This window comes from Clavelina lepadiformis, chromosome 4, assembly GCF_947623445.1.
Source record: "Clavelina lepadiformis chromosome 4, kaClaLepa1.1, whole genome shotgun sequence".
In the NCBI taxonomy this organism is placed as follows: Eukaryota; Metazoa; Chordata; class Ascidiacea; order Aplousobranchia; family Clavelinidae; genus Clavelina; species Clavelina lepadiformis.
Window position 1 is genome coordinate 15,021,914 of NC_135243.1, and position 16,573 is coordinate 15,038,486.

The 16,573-nt window shown below is 34.4% G+C and overlaps 1 protein-coding gene across 6 annotated transcripts in view; it reads right to left on the reverse strand.

Moving 5' to 3' along the window:
- LOC143452053 (transformation/transcription domain-associated protein-like) overlaps positions 1-16,573 on the reverse strand; it is a 131,284-nt gene that overhangs the window by 31,031 nt on the left and 83,680 nt on the right. For 5 of the 6 annotated variants that reach the window (XR_013114940.1, XR_013114941.1, XM_076952875.1 and 2 more), the window contains exons 46-55: positions 15,835-15,990; positions 15,564-15,739; positions 14,290-14,435; positions 13,674-13,887; positions 8,653-8,829; positions 5,366-5,505; positions 4,785-4,941; positions 4,286-4,440; positions 1,664-1,799; positions 70-210 (exon numbers count right to left, since the gene is read on the reverse strand). Coding sequence is in view for 4 of the 6 variants with exons in the window: in XM_076952875.1 (XP_076808990.1) it covers positions 70-210; positions 1,664-1,799; positions 4,286-4,440; positions 4,785-4,941; positions 5,366-5,505; positions 8,653-8,829; positions 13,674-13,887; positions 14,290-14,435; positions 15,564-15,739; positions 15,835-15,990 (1,598 nt within the window). In the remaining 2 variants the exon portion in view is untranslated. The remainder of the gene's footprint in view (positions 1-69; positions 211-1,663; positions 1,800-4,285; positions 4,441-4,784; positions 4,942-5,365; positions 5,506-8,652; positions 8,830-13,673; positions 13,888-14,289; positions 14,436-15,563; positions 15,740-15,834; positions 15,991-16,573) is intronic. The other variant, XM_076952876.1, reaches the window with a different exon arrangement.

Here is a 16,573-nt window from a genome sequence, read left to right on the forward strand (position 1 = left end):
AAACCTTGCCAGCCACTTTGCATAAGATGCACCATTACATTGCACCACAATATATTTCCTATAACTTACCTGCGCATGTTCAAAAAAGCCTTGTTGTTCATACGATAATGCTTTGGCTGTGTCTGGATAAGAACAACGTTTCTTCCATAAACCTATCCACATGTCTTCCTCTCGAAGCAAAGAATATAAATCACAAAGAGCGTTCAAAACCTGACATAAACAAATATTTTGGGTTTTATACGATATAACGTACATACTGTACTTGTGCACAAATGGCATTTTTAGCTAAAAATGAAGACAAAGAGTGGGGTATGACTTACACATGACATACTTTAACCTTGACACATTTAACAAAGCAAGACCTAAAATTGGACACATATCATAAACAAAAGCGTGTGAGCCCTTTTCAACATGAATCTAAAATACAGGAAGCTTATGCAAGACAATTCTAGATTTTGTTGTGAAAGCTTATGTGATACATTGGCCAAAACACTTCTTGGCAAGTGACCAGATGAATGATACTGTTGAAAAAAATTTAATTACGTTAATCTCAGGAAATATTGAATTGTTTACAATAGAATTTAGAAGTTCCATTAATTGGCAAAAAAGTGCATAATATTCATTGGAGAATATACACTGACACTTAAATTATCCATATACCACATTCTAGTGGTAGCCTTGCGGTCCTATGAATAGTCCTGCTTTATACAGTTGTGAAAGTCGTTCATAAACAAAACAAAAAAAGAAAAGGCATAAATGCACTTGGAATCTGGGTCTGGTAATGACTTCTTAAAATATCATGGACTGTCAAATTAATAATTGTTTATGTTCTGAATGAAAACTGGTTCAAATCTTCATTAGAAGCCAAAATTACTTTAATTTAGGCGATGTTTACCTTTTTTATGAGAAGTAGGAGTTTGAAAATAGATTCAATGTTGGGAAAAGCCGATGAAAGCAGACAAAAATGGCAAATACAAAAAAGTTTAGAAGGAGTAACAGAAATAGAAGAATGCTTAAATAGAAAAACAAAAAAAGAAGTTACAAAGACTCAGGGTTTGCTTCAAATTCCATTTACACAAAAAATATGTAAAAATACAGGTGAGGTTTGCTGAAAGACTTCGTTGTCATCTTACTTCTCAGAAGAGGTTATTCCCCAACATCACAAGCGGGTTATCATATAAAGATTCATTTACACCGAAAACCTTTACAACGAAAGGTGTGGTTACTCAGTTGAACTTATGTTAATTAAATCAATTAAAGTAAAACTAAACTGAAAGCAGAACGGGTGTTTGTCACGAGAAGCTGTGGCCAAACGAATGAATGCTGTATGAAAGTGATAAACATCAGACAATAAAAATATAAAAAGCCATGTGAAGTGTAGCTGCCACATAACCGAAAGCAACATCTGCCCCACTATATATAAAAATTACATAAACAGGAACTATAAATAATTATTCATCAGATCACCAACATCAACTCACATGAACTCATTTGAAACTATAAATGTTTCAATACAGAGTTATGCCATGGTAGATAGCTTCACAACAGAAAAAACACCGTTGATGTGGTAATGGTGAAGCTATTAAATTTGCAACGGTAATTTATTCACAAGTTATTCATTTCAAGAGCATTGAATGAAAGATTGCAATATCAAAATACAAACTTCTTGCTGCTTGCAGATAATTGCCTCAGATTCATAGTTGGTATTGTTGCTTGACAGACTTTTCATATTGTTAAACTCGTACTCAGATGACATTTGCTCCAGTATGAGAGCACAGCGAAACCACAAATTGTGAGTTCTGCAAAAAAATCAGTGTACATGTATACAGTAACAGATTACAGTACTAAACTATTTTGAGGATTGCCAGGACACAAAATAGATTGAATGATATATTATTACACAATACATGCAAAGGTATCGATTCAATCGGTCCACAAATAATACATCTAGTATTCTACTCAATAATAGTGTCAAAATTTCTGAACCCAAAAGGTATTTTTTGTCTCATCACATCTTATTGTTTATCAGTAAAGTTTGCAAAGTAGACTCTTTGATTTAGATTAGTTTTGTGAAAATTGTGTCAGGTCTGTCAGTTAGCTGCAAATGACCTATGATCTGTTGCAAAAATTCATTGTTTAGCATTATTGGAAAGGGTTATTTTAAAAGTGCAATACTTTGAAAGAACAGAGTTTAATAAAGAAACTAAAACCAAAGCTGATAAAGATAAACAATTAATAAAAGTAGATAACCAGACAAGCAAATATACAATTTTGGTAAAAAATGTTTGCTATGATCTATATGTTTGTATTAGCTCAACATCAGATGCATCAACTACAAACACATCATCCTTGCAGTCATCCCAATCTGACCAAGATCCATACATTAGTTGTTACTAACTAAGTAGCTAGGCTAGTAACTAAGTGAATGTGCAGCAGGTGATCGAGTTGGATGAATTCCACAAATGAAAGGCTATTGATTTAGTTAAGTTCGAATGAACATACTGTATTACCCAATATATTACATAGTCTAAGTTGTAAAAGCCAACTGATTATTTTATAAGTTTTGTTTTCAGCAGTGCCTTTGCTTCAAATACAGAGGATTTACTGGCATGCTACATTCATAAATGAACAAACGAATAAATAATTGTTTTACCACTTTTTATGCAAAGGCTGGTGTTTTATCCAGATGCTTTTTATACAGCAAATGAGTGTGTCTTACACTGCTTTTTGGTGTCGCACCACAATGATTTTTAAAAATCAACGTCTATGTCCAGATTCCAGTACATTTTTTCTGTTTGTACTGTTGGTCTTTAATTATAGGATGTGTTTAAAACACTACTCAAATGTCAAGACTGTCATCATACACGGTAGAAACTTGCTTGAATGGAGTGACATAACATTGGTAATATTCTCTTTTGTGGTTGAATCTGAGAATGCTTCCTACCAAATTCTCAATATCTTTATTTTTATGGGAAGAGTGGATGTCTAAAGGCTATCCAAAATGCAAAGAATTCGGGATTGATTGATTTGTTTGCAGTATGCCACATTTTAATGCTGAGTCAAGATTGACAGCTTAACTTGAACAACTTAAACATAGGCTTTCTTTTCATGATGTTGATCGGTGCTTGTAATAACGACATGTCCATAGGTCACCAAACTATGGCCCGCAGTCCAGATCTGACCCGGAAGATTAATTTGTCTGGCACGCCTCATTGAATCACAAATGAGCTTATTGTATGATAGCCTATTGAACAAAATGGGAATTTGGCCTTCAATTATCACTTTTCATGATAATCTGGCCCTTAGTGAAAACATTTTCGTGACGCCTGGTCTATACAAAGCTGGGCACGAAAAGGCTTCTTTTATTGGAAGCTATCTTGACAGCAACGCTCTTTTTTAACTAGGAGCATAAAAAAATACTATGAATGCACAATATAAATAAGAGGTTGGATAAAAATGATTTTTTTTTAATTCTGTAATACTAATTTTATTTGTTACAACGGTAATACTAGCGCCAGTAATTTGCTTCATGTTGCAGTTAATTTTATAGCTTAAGCGATATATGCTTTGAAAATGAATAATAGGCTATTAAATTAATGAACATGGGCAACTATTATTACAGAAGTTTTTTAACACACTACTTTTCTATTGATTACTATTTGTGGCAGGTGTGACCAAAACAAAACTCTTGAAAATCGGTTTCATTAGGCTAGAGTTAAGCGCAAGTTGTACAAGATAAATTTCAAATATGAATGCGACTCGTTTTCCAAAAATATGATGGGAGTGAAAAAATATCTTTGTGTATCTTTATAATTGTTAAAGAGAGCATGAGTGACAGAACGAGCTACAAACTTTTCATCAACGATGCTTTTTTAAAAAAGCCATTGCTCAGTTCTGGGCCTATAATGCTTAATAACCAAAAATTCTATAAGTTATAACACCTTGCATGACACCATTTCCAACCTTAATGGAAATGCATATGGTTAGAAGTCATAAGTAAAGGCAGTTGGAATATTCTCAATTAGCTTATATCTTTCAGGGGGGATTCGAGTGTCCACATCACTACTGTTGTGCATTTGAGTCAGATGTAATTGGTGCAAGTTTGCTAGAAAAATATTGACGCCTGGACGGCCTGGTAATCATGGGTATTTTCTGCAAATTTTACCAACTTGTCATAACTTAAATTGAAGCAATGGATCCTTTCAACTTCAAGTTAAAAGCTTTCCATGTAACTATTTTCAAATGAACTTTGAAATAACTACAAACTGCGATAATTTTTACTTACTTCCCTAGGTATTTAACCACAGGAGGCTTTAAAGGTATAGCAGGAATACATTTGGAAAAGCCTTCAACAACCGTATGTATGGCAGAAGGTTGACAATCTTTTTGAACCAAATGGGCACCACTACACACAAAAGTGGAGAGTTCTTCACTTAATACCTGTTGCAAGTAATGCGATAGTTGAGTAATTTACTATAGACAGATAAATTAGGATTTTAAGACACAAGAGTATAATTCTAACTCTAATGTTATTTGTTAAGAGAATAGAACAAGTGTTTATATTAAAAAAAAAACTGAGTAATTATTAACATGTCATGTAATTTTACAATCTATTGGATCTTATGAAAATTAGTTGACTAGAAAATCATTAACAAACTCATGTTTCAACAAGACAAAGTTCACAATCAATGTTATAATATCCTTGCATCATTTGTTTACATTAACTTAAAAGTAATTTAATTAGAAATAAATATACAACTGTTAAATGATGATATACTTCATACCGATTGCTGTTTTTCAGATAAACAACACCATATGCATGGAAACAATTTACACCAAATAGCATGTGCGAGTTGGGTGTCATTATGACATAGCTGTGCAGTAGCGAGTAAAAATGATGATGTTTTAATCTCCAGGAGTGAATTCAAAAACTTTGAGTGTCTGAAATTGCAGTTACAATTTTAACAATATTAAAAATTATAGGATCACTGAACGACACCAGCTATTTCTACAAAAGCATTGCAGCAAGTAACCTTGTGTCCAGCAAAGCTTCCTTTTACAATTAATATTCTTCAGTAAAAAAAAAACGCAAATTGATAGCACGCTCTAGTAAAACCAATTCCTACCATTGCTTTCTGTTAGAGTTCAGTAAACCATTATGAAATAATACAGATTTTTGTATACCGTACAAATAAAACTGCAATCATTTTTTCTTTAAAAAAAGATTTCTCCTCAATTACTTTTTCTGTTCTAGTATTAGTATTTTTATTTTTATTTGTTAAGGTTGCCACAAATGTTTTAAAAGTAATAAAATGAGCAACAATAAAAATCATTTAGGAACCACTGAATAAGGCAAAATTTTTACCTCGACAAAAGAGTTGAAAGTTGTTGCTGTGTGCTGTCACTTGTACCACAAGAATCTGAGGAAGTTATTGGAATTACTGATGATGTACCAGATAAATGACTTGTTGATTCTTCACTCGTATCCATCATTTTTTCAACATCCTATTGATATAAAAATTGCAGTTCACACTTATTGCTTATTATTCTATCAAACATAATTTTACTAATTGAGCATGCAGTGAAAATTGATAAAACTAATCATAGGCATTAGTTAAGTGGCCAAATATGCTTGTGCATAAAATCAAAATAAATTTTAAATAACGGCAACTTTCATTCTGATAACTTCTTAATAGTTACTTGGTTTAACAAAAACTTCTCCATGATTTCAGGTCACTGACTGAGGCATTTTATTTCAAAAATTAAGAAGATAATGGCATATGAGGAGTGGCTCATATTTAGTTTAATAGCTGTTTATTCAATCAAAAACATTGAGTTCAATCCACCAACCAATTACTATTATTATCTACCATTGCCAATCTACAGCAAGAGTTCCACAAGGATCCATTTTAAATGCTCTACGTTTCCTAATTTATGTTAATGATTTCGTAAAATGCTTGAAAATTTAGACACTGTCACTGTCAATAGGTTATAATACAAGTATTTTTGCATGAAATGTATGTATGTGTTGATAATTTAATGGCACTTGGATAAACAAAGAAAAATCCAGCGTTGCCCCTCTAACCGTAACTGGACAAATAATAGAATACGTTAGCACAATTAAGTTCCATGGAATAAATGTACGTAAAAATCTATCCAGAAAATACCTCATATTCTCAGTGCTTGAAAAACTGACGCAGTCATAAAAATTAAGCCACTTAAACAAGGAGATTGCATATTTTTTATTCAATATAGCATTCCTGTTCGGAATCATGGCCAACATATGTTAGTAAAATGTGTACAATATCTTGCGCAAGACTTGGAAGGATGATTTTGGAAGCGACCTCAGATGATATTTCTGGATCAAGTTTACAAGCCTTCTATCTGGGAAATCAATTATCTGCAATTTTTTGAAACACTATATAAATACATTAACAAACGTTTGCCACCCGGATTTAATACCCTTCAAGAAACCATCGTTAACATAAACTTAAAGGAAACTAAAGGTAGAAACAACCCTTTCTCGCCAAATTGTAGCTAGAGCACTGATCATCAATCAAGCAGCCGACCAGCCAAAACTACGCTTACTACTAAATAATGTCGTACAGATGAAAACCAACAAAAAAACGCAAGAACAAATTAAGGCGTTGTGATCATGCAAGAGACAGAAAAGGAAAACAAACAGCAAATAGAATGTCACCATTTTCTCTGCCAGTTAAATAATTATTTAAGATATTTGTCAGAGTGGAGGTAATTTCGATATTAAAAATTACAAAGTTCAGTCGCCATATCTTTGTGGAGGTCTTCACTCTGTCTTGGAGCGCATAATACTTGGGGTTTGTGAATCAGCCTCCTCGAAATGCGCTTGCTGGCGTTCATCCCTTTAAATGTCAGTCTCTCTTTGCGCGTTGTCACTAGTGCCTGTAGACATACTTGTACTTGGTTGACATGACGTCTGAAGTTGTGGCTCACTCAATTTCATGATTGGCTGGGGTTACTTGTGGGTAAAGGTGCAAGCTTGGAAGTTGATACCGTACTCTTTCATTTTGATATTTAACTCGAGCGAAAGTGGGGTTAACAATCATTAATTCAACAGGATCGCAGAGTGGATCGCCTTTGTTTTGCACAAATAGACGTAGCAGCACTTTTCCTTGATTTAGTAACCACGTAGGCATTAAGCTTCCAAGAGTTGCCCGTCTTGGAAAGAAATGAACATTCTTTCACGTGGAGTTTTGTTAGTGGTTAGTGTACACAACAACGACCTAATTCCGAGTAGGGCTCGAGGGAGTATACGTTCACAATGTTCTTCTGAGATTTTGTAGGAGGATAAAAGCAGTTTTATGGTTCTTCAGATTGTTTGATTGGCTTTTTCGCATTGGGAGTTCCCTTGAGGACGATATGGAGTAGAATAACTGGTCGCAATTCCTTGAGCCATGGAGAAATCTCCTGACTCATTAAGTTGGATCCTCGATCACTGTGTATGTACGCCTGAAAACCAAACAAGTCAAACGTGTCTGAAGACATATTGTTGCAAAGATAAACAAAAGGATAACGATTAAATTCCTCAAGAATCACTAATAGAAAAGGTTTCGTCCCTTTAACGTGAAATAAATTGTCAAATGCTCCCACGGGTGAGTAGCTTTCACAAATGTTTCAGACAAAAAAGTGATAATCTCGGCACAAATACGACAGGACTGACAAGCAGTTCTTGTTTCCACGCTGGAGTATGGAAGGTTTTAAACGTGGATCAAATGATAGAGTTGAGTGTAGCCCGGATGTCCAAGGGAATCGTGAGGCGATGACAAATCTTTTTAACAATCCACTGTGGCCAAACTTTTCAAAGGGCGTTAGGAGCAACATTTTCCTTCCCTGGCTTGTGGCGAATTTCATAGTGGAAAGGACTCAGTTCTAGACGCCACGTCAATATTTTGTTGTTTTTGATTTTTCCTCTGTTGGTTTTGCAGTAAAAAAAGAAAACCGATCGTTGATCCATTACTAATGTGAAAGTACTCCCTTTCAGGTTTTGGCGATTACGTCCACTAAGTAATTGAGTAAGTAAAGAAGTAAACTTTAATTTAGATGATTGTATTTGATTTGTAATCAATGTTTGTGGACTACAGTTACGAATAAATTGAATAAGTTCTAGGATTTGGTCATTCAATTCGAATAATTGATCAGTGCGTTTAGGACAAATAAATCAATTACTTTTCATACACTTTTCTACGCTTGTATGATTACTTTCAAATCGTTAATCGAATTTATAATTAATCAATTGAGAGTGGCGGTAAGTACCATTGTGACTATGTTTAAAGACTGTTAGACAAAACAGAAAATTATGCATGCATTTTAATAAGCAATCTACATCGAGTCATCAAAAATTTTGAATTAATCTCGAATTAGTCAAGTTAATTAGAATAGTCACTGTACTTCAAAAATAAAAAATTAAACAGCAGCAGGTGGTCTTAAACGCAGGAGAAAAAACCACCCATATGCTTTGGTTCCAGATGGTATAGTATTTCCAAACTTATTTACAATAATTTTAATAATAATAAAAAATATTTATAACAATTTAGCGTACTTATTTAGGATAATTTATCAAACATAATTACTCTTCAAATAACTCAAAACACTATTAAGTGATTTAAAACTTACTTCTTCTTTTGTATCAATGTCTATATCAATAGGCTCAGCTTTCACTTTAGCAAGGGCATTAAATGCTTCACGCTCAAGAGCATCTGCTAATGAAATAACATGACAAACAGATGGAAGGAGATAGGGGATTCCTCGTGCTATTATACATGAATCACGATCACAGGCAGAAAAGAGCAACTGAATAAGAAAGTCATTTAAAGTGAAATTAGACATTAATAAATAACTTTTTAATAAGACATCTTTGTAACGTCTAGCAAATAACAGCTAATGTTAAACTTTTTAGAATAGCAAATGTTTATACCCACCTTTGTGTTAATTATTGCTACCACTAGTATGTGAAATGCAGCTTAATCTAACTAAATAAATTTTTTTTAGGCAATGTAAAAGCAATTCATCGTGTTTGCTGACCGAACAATTACAGAAAAAAAAAGACAAGATGACTTTGTCACAAAGAAAATAGTTCTTGCTTTACGGGTAGACACAGTCCTTGCAATATAAATAACAATAATAAGACTGTAGTGGCTTGGGAGCCACATCCAATACCATTATATCAATTGTGGAAACATATGCGTCATTTAGTTACTGAAACATTGTTCATGATAAAACTGCAACTAGCATTTCTGCAAGCTGCAATCTGGCTGCAGTTGCAACTTTATAAAACTGCAATCGCGATGCAACATTTGGAAACTTGCTCTAAATAACTTTATGTGAAAACGCCGTTTAGTCTGTTACCAGGCGATTTCATAGCAATCCTGGTTGTAACTGAATGTAATTCCCATGGCAAACGTTTTGTGTTCATCGTTCGTGTGTTTTGAAATGTTCGTGTATTTTGTGTTGAATATTTCCGTTCACAGCGCTCTACGCTGTTATAAGCTTAAACTTCTGTGCGTGTAGGCCCACAGACAGAGATATCGAATCGTACGAACGTATTACGTTAGTCGTGTTAAAATGTAATTCGTTAGACTTGTTTTAATTGGTGAATGCTAAGTTTGTGATTGTGTAATATTAATTGGAACCTGTACAGCTCCTACAATAAAGGATTGTTTCTGATAAACTGTATCTGTTAAACGTAATAGCTTTCGGCTAGTAACAGTAGTAACACGTTAAGGTTAGAGATTTCTAACCGCACGCAACCACGGAGTCAGATCATTAATTCGGCAGGTAAATTAAGTCCGACTAACATAAGTTAAAACAAGCAGCAACCTCTGCAAGACGAAAACTAAACTGTCTTGATCATTGAATTTGTGCTTCAGGACATGAACTCACGTGACTTGTGGTGATGTTTTAACAATCTACGCAATCCAGTTTTTATGACCAAAAACTTCCCACTTCTTTGGTGAAATCTTAATGCTGTTATTGATTTGTTTCTACTACAGTTGCATTAACACAAGGTCAATTATTTTTATATAGTTTTTATTTTTCACATTTCCTCTTATTCTTTGTGTCATAACAGAAATTTGCTGACTATAAAGAAAATGATCGTTGGTATGAAAAGATAGTCAGCTGTGTGATAATCATTGCTATGATGGTCAACTTCAGTATTTAAAAAAAGTAATCCCAGTTTTGAACACTTGACGTATTAAAACATTTCTAAAGAAATACCCAAAACATGTCAGTCAATGACCCTATCTACGAATACAAGTGTAGTGATTAAAGACCAACACATTTATATAGGCTTTAACAGTGCTTAATTAATTTTTCAAAATATGTTTCGTTGTAAGTGAAGAATTATTACACTACGTGACAAAATTTAAAAAAAAATTGTTTGGCTACATTTTTTAAGTGTGTTTGTATGATTTTCAAGCGCTGATTCCAAAAATTCAATCAGTTTTTTTCTATCATCGATTGTCATCAAGATACAATGAATTTCGTTTTTTGTGATTTTTCGTTAACTGTAGGTTTTTTTATACGGTTATGATTGCTATGATCTGTGTCTATCAGCATTATCATGTTTGTAAATAGGCATCCTATTTACTTGAGGAAGTGAATGAGCATGTGGGAGTGATGACTTTAAGAGTACTGCCAACAGAAATAGGCACTTGGAGTTTTCTGCCTACTTTGATGTTATTGAAGACCTTTGCCATTGCAAAGATGTGGAAGGCCTGTTTAGTGTTGTTGGAATGATATTGATATCATGATCCTACTCAGTGGCGGCTTTTCATTGACAGGTCTACCAAAAGTCTTGAAGCAGTGTTACTTCACAATGGCAACATATACCCATCAATTCCACTTGCTTATTCCTTAGAGATGAAAGAAGACTATGAAAACCTCAAGCAACTGCTCATTAAAATCAGTTACACTCAGTTTAAGTGGTATGTTTGTGGTGACTTTAAAATGTTGGGAGTTTTGCTTGGTCTGCAGGGTGGTTACACAAAATACTCTTGATTTTTGTGCTCGTGGAATTGTAGAGCTGACAGTGAGCACTATGAGAAAATTCATTGGCCGGCACAGGAAAACTAACCCCAAGAATGTACAACGTTATTAGGGAACCTCTTGTAAGCCGGGTAATAGTTTTACTGCTTCCACTTCATATCAAATTAGGTCTGGTAAAACAGTTTGTCAAAGCTTTGGATTTTCAAAGACAAGTTTTTCAAGAAGTCCGTTCAACGTTTCCCAGACTATCACTTGCCAAAATAATAGGAGGAATATTTGTTGGCCCCCAGATAAACACAATGTTAAAGTGTAAAAGCTTGAAAGAAAAAATGAATGAAACAGAAAAAGAAGTGTGGCAAGCATTTCGAGGTGTGGTTGATGGATTTTTGTTAAATAAAAGGGACATAAATTACAAAGAGTTGTTGGAAAAACTTATCAAAAGTTACCAAAACATGAGTTGTCGCATGTCTGTCAAACTTCATTTTTTATGTTCCCATCAGGATTTTTTTCAAGAAAATCTTGGTTACTTCAGTGAGGAGCATGGTGAGACATTTCATCAGGATATTGAGCTAATGGAAAAACGATATAAAGGCCGCTGGGACAGTGCATTGATGGGAGACTACATTTGGTCTTTAATAAGGCAAGACAGGAGTGGCCATAAAAGAAAAGCTCGCTCAAAAGTACATTTTTGAACGACTCTTACTGTTTGACAAAACTATGTTAAATTTATCTTCAAGCCTTCCTTATTAACGTTTTTTCAACTGGTTTTTGTGTTTAATAAACCAAACGGAATCTTGATGTAGAGTTAAAATCTACTGCAAGAGTAGAACACAATTTGCTATACTTACAGCTATATCAAAGTTTGAATATCTCAAAAAGTAACGATGGTACGAAAAAACTAACTGGATTTTTGAACTCAGCACCCAAAAATACATAAGGGGACATTAAAAAAAGTAGCCAAACAAAAATTGTGTTACGTAGTGTTATTTGTGTTGTTACACTTAAATGGCGTTCTGCTATGTTAAAGAAATTTTTTTACATGGTACTATTGGCATACATTATGTATATTGTTTCCTTTGCAAAAAATATCATTTGCAACTAGGCCAGTACAATCTTTTTCAATTCTGCATGAAAACAATAATGACGGTATTACTTAACTCATACCACAACTGTCTAAAACTTCATTACCTAGTCTGGGGTTTGATTGAAACACGATAGACATGGCAAGTAGACCTGTCTATTGGCTGCATATACATTCTGTACGAGGAAAAGAAAAAGAGATGTATCTACAGTCGCTTTGTCATGTCACAATTGCTATGATGTTTCTTGGATTTTCCTTACTTAAAGCAAGTCATTGTAATAAACGTATTTTCTGAATCATATGCATAGCTGTATACATCAGTGTGAACACATCCATGGACTATGAGGTTGCGAATCAACAGTGTACAGTGAGACCTCGTTAATCCGGACCACTTCGTTTCGTCAAAAAATGTCGGTTTAGCGGGGTATTCGGATCATCGGAAAGTAAAAAATCAATCAATCTTGCAAATGCAGCACAGTGTACAAAACGCAGTATGCACCTTACTCCAATTCTAAGTACCGACTTTCTGGCTGGACAGCAACTAAAATAAAATTATATTTTTTGTATGATCCGACCCAGTGTCGAACCCCAGAACCACCGTATTAAAGACGAATGCTCTCCAAGTGACGAACATTCGGCCGCAAATCGGTTTGACAACCGCTCTTGCATGGCGAAGCATTCCGGCGGAACCAGCAGTCTTGAACTTTCTTTGACCTGTTTCCAATCTTTGCGCAATGCGATATCAAAAGCTGATAGCACGATTGAGTTGCAGCAGTATGTCTTCAATAGATTGCCGCACTCAACCGATGTAATGTACGTATTTTTTTGCGACCGCGGAAGCGTTGTTTGTTACTGTTGATGAACAATTTATTTTTTCGTTTCTAAAATACTGTACAGTATTTCATAGTATGACTAAAAAGCTGTGCGGCTAAAATTTTTTACAAAGCGCAATGCTGTACAGTACTGTACTTTTGAATCAATAAAGACCGCAACGTTATTATGCGTAGATAATCGGCTATTGTTTCGTCAACTAACTACCCAGTGTACATAGTGTATTAGGACAATCGTGAATCATTTTCGCTGAACTGTTAATAATCCGGTTTATCGAATTTTATTGCTATTGATTTAGCACATTTGTTCCAAAACTTTTGTGTCGGAGTCGGACAGCGGGGTTTCCGGATTAAAGGGGTAAAATGCATAGAAAGAAATCCGTTCCCGGCAGTTTTGTGTCGGATAGCGGGGATTCCGGTTGTTCGGGGTCCGGTTTAACGAGGTCCCACTGTAATTAGCAAGTTATGGTGCAAGCAAGTAATAGAATTAATACAATGCAATTTGCAACCCAAATTCGTGTAAAAACTGCTTTGAAAATGGCTTTTTTTGTGTAATTTACGAAATGTACCTTCAGACTGATCGAAAAAAAATTGCTCTATACAATGGAAATACTATTCTTTTGCTAGATTTTTTTTACAATTCATTAACTATAATAATTGGTGTAAAGCTTGCACACCAAATTGGATCATACCCACGATTTTTAATCAAAACAAGTAATTTTAATTCAGCAACTTACTTCAATGCACTGTTTAATCCAGTAATGAGTGCCCATTGCTTCCCAGTTTTGAGAACAGGTGATATACAGTAGTCTGTTGTAGACACTTCTTCCTACACTTTTGTCAAATACTTCAAAAAACTGTCGCCTGGTTGACGGCTGGGCAGAGCGTAACCCCAGTAGGAAAGCTGGTTCTAGCTTACTTGTTAGCTCACTGCCAACAAGATTTGCATCTCTATAAAATAAAATAAAGCTTACCAAAACGTGGTCTATACAATACAGTATAAGGATATACCAACAAAATGTACTGCTACACATTATTGTAATCAAAAGCTAGTTGACAACACAGTTAAAATTACAGTTACCGTGATAAACAATATTGTGTACATTAAGCTTCTGAAGAATTTATGTAACAAGAATTTGTGCGTCCTGAAAGTCCTTGAGTGCATTTCATTGAAAACATGTGATTGGTTATGAAAGCTCCACTTGTGCAAATATAGTGGAAGGATGCTCACATGTACAATGCATTTGTTTTTGCATTTCCTACAACTGTTTCCAATGGTTTTCCTATTTTTGTTAGTACCCACAAACATTCGCGGCTAAAACTTTGCTTTATATAGCAAATGTAAAATATCACCTGTAAACATGATTAACAAGATCCAGAAAGCTAGTGTGAAGTTCTGAGTTATCCGGAAATCTTTTTTCAACATGCATCAACTTTTGTAGCAACAACGATTTCTCTCTTAGAGACGGAGAATGATTTGTGTCTGAAGATGGCTGAACCTAGGAATAACGACATTATTAGAATTTAAAATACAACGTTACAGATCTTGAAAAAGTACTTCTATTAATAATTTTTGTTGCCTGTGTTTCCTTTCAGATTTTGGTAGTTTCTGTCATTATTATGATTATTATTTATCCCATAATGATTGCTTTTATGGATGGTGTTGTTATTTTATTGATTTCTGTTTGATTTTGACAAGTAGCATTTCTTAATCGCTTCAGTGTTTTGGAACGGTTGACCGCTCGTCATTAGCTATAATGCAACTTTTTTCTGATTGAAGGATTGCATTCATTCATGTGTTATTGCTTTTCTTCTTAATGGGAAGCATAGGCATTACCAGCATTTTATATGCACACGCTCAAAGTGAGAACCATGAGGAGACATATGGGTCGTAACTAAAGATTTCTCTGATTTCGTTAGACTTTTATATAGGCCTTCAAAAAACCTGTTGAGACTAAACAGAGGGCAACATGGTAGGTTTTGTTTTTTAGGCCAAAAAACCTACTTTTGATTTTAAGCTTGTGCAACAGGAGCTACAGATATGAGAACTATGTCATATTCCAGTATGAAGTAGTATCAGGCAAGACTAGTTTGCATGCAAAATTTTATCGAGCACCATGTTGCAATTTTCGATTTTGCATTTTTGCAATTTTACTACAAAAAGAAATCAATAACGAAATTGGCCTTTTTTTCAAAGATATATGCCTTCCTTATGTTGCTCAGCATGGATCCGCTACATTGAAAGTTTAGTTTTCTTTTATCAACACAATTTAATGTGGAAGTCCGTTGGCGAAAATGTTGTTAATCAACTAGCAAGTTTTAATCTGTTTTACTGACTACGGTATAATACAAGTGAGTTGCTTGTATTCAACGATGTCTGGATTTGAGTGGGCCATGAAAACCGTAAAGAAGAAACTGGCGGACAAACTCTGCAACACAATGGCATCTAAATATGCAACAAATTTCTGTATGTGAGACTTTATTTGGCCAGAACAAGGAAAAATAACTATTTTAAAAAGTTTCTTTGAAAAATTGTTGAAAACAATTTAACAACTTATTTGATATTAGATAAATAGAATTTTTATATGTTGCTAAAATCTTCTTACTTATTATAGAATTTTGTATACCTTCAGCCACTCTTCCATGATAGAAATAACAGCATGCAACAGCTTAACATCCGGCGATTTTTCAATTATTTGCACCATCACACCATAAATAAAACCACGGCGAGTCTCAGATGTCATTATTGCCAAACGATGTTTAACAAGGTCTAAGCTAGTCACAATCAGTTCACTGAGTACTGCTGAAAAAACCACAAAAATTGGTATGAAGTGTTGTACAAATTTAAGCACAGTATCGAAAGTTAGTGACGTCAACAAAATAAATAGCTGATCTCACCAGAATTAGCTTCGGTTGGACCGGGCTGCTGAGGAGGCTGTAAGTGCTCTTTAATAAGTTTTTGAAACATCCTTACAAATAATGATATGATGTGGTCAATATAACCAGGTGAATTGGAACAAGCAGCCTTCAATAGCATCAGAGTGGGAAAAAAACCTGCACAAATAAACATTACATAAAAAGTGAAAATTAAACTTGTTGGTCGTTAAACTTGTTACATTAAAATGCAGGTATGGTAAACAAAAAAGTAAACAATAACTCAAACGTTTTGAACTTGAAATTAGAGTTAGAAAGAATGGCTAACCGCCAGTATCATAAAATTAACATTCTTTGTGTCGTATACACCATGGTGAGTGTCGTCAATGAAAAATTGTTAAAACTGGAAATGTCAAACGTTAATTGAGTGTTGTTTTTGAAATAAATGCCTCTTCCCCTAAAATTCTTGCAGTCCAGTGTATAATGTATAAGAAACTTAGTCGGGGTTGTCTCCCCCTGTAGTTAAGCGGTTACAGAGAAGTACGCAAAAATAGAAAGAAACATGTGTAATGTGAACGATAAAAAGGAACTAAAATTTAGAAATAAGACAAAATGCAGTCAGATCAGTAAAGTAACTCCATAAAAATACTTAGTGATTACCCAGTAGATTAGCCTGGTTGAGGTGTTAGGCCTGAAAGACTGTAACAGTGAGACATGATTGGTGCTATGTGCAATGACATTGTTAAAATATTTAGTACTGCTT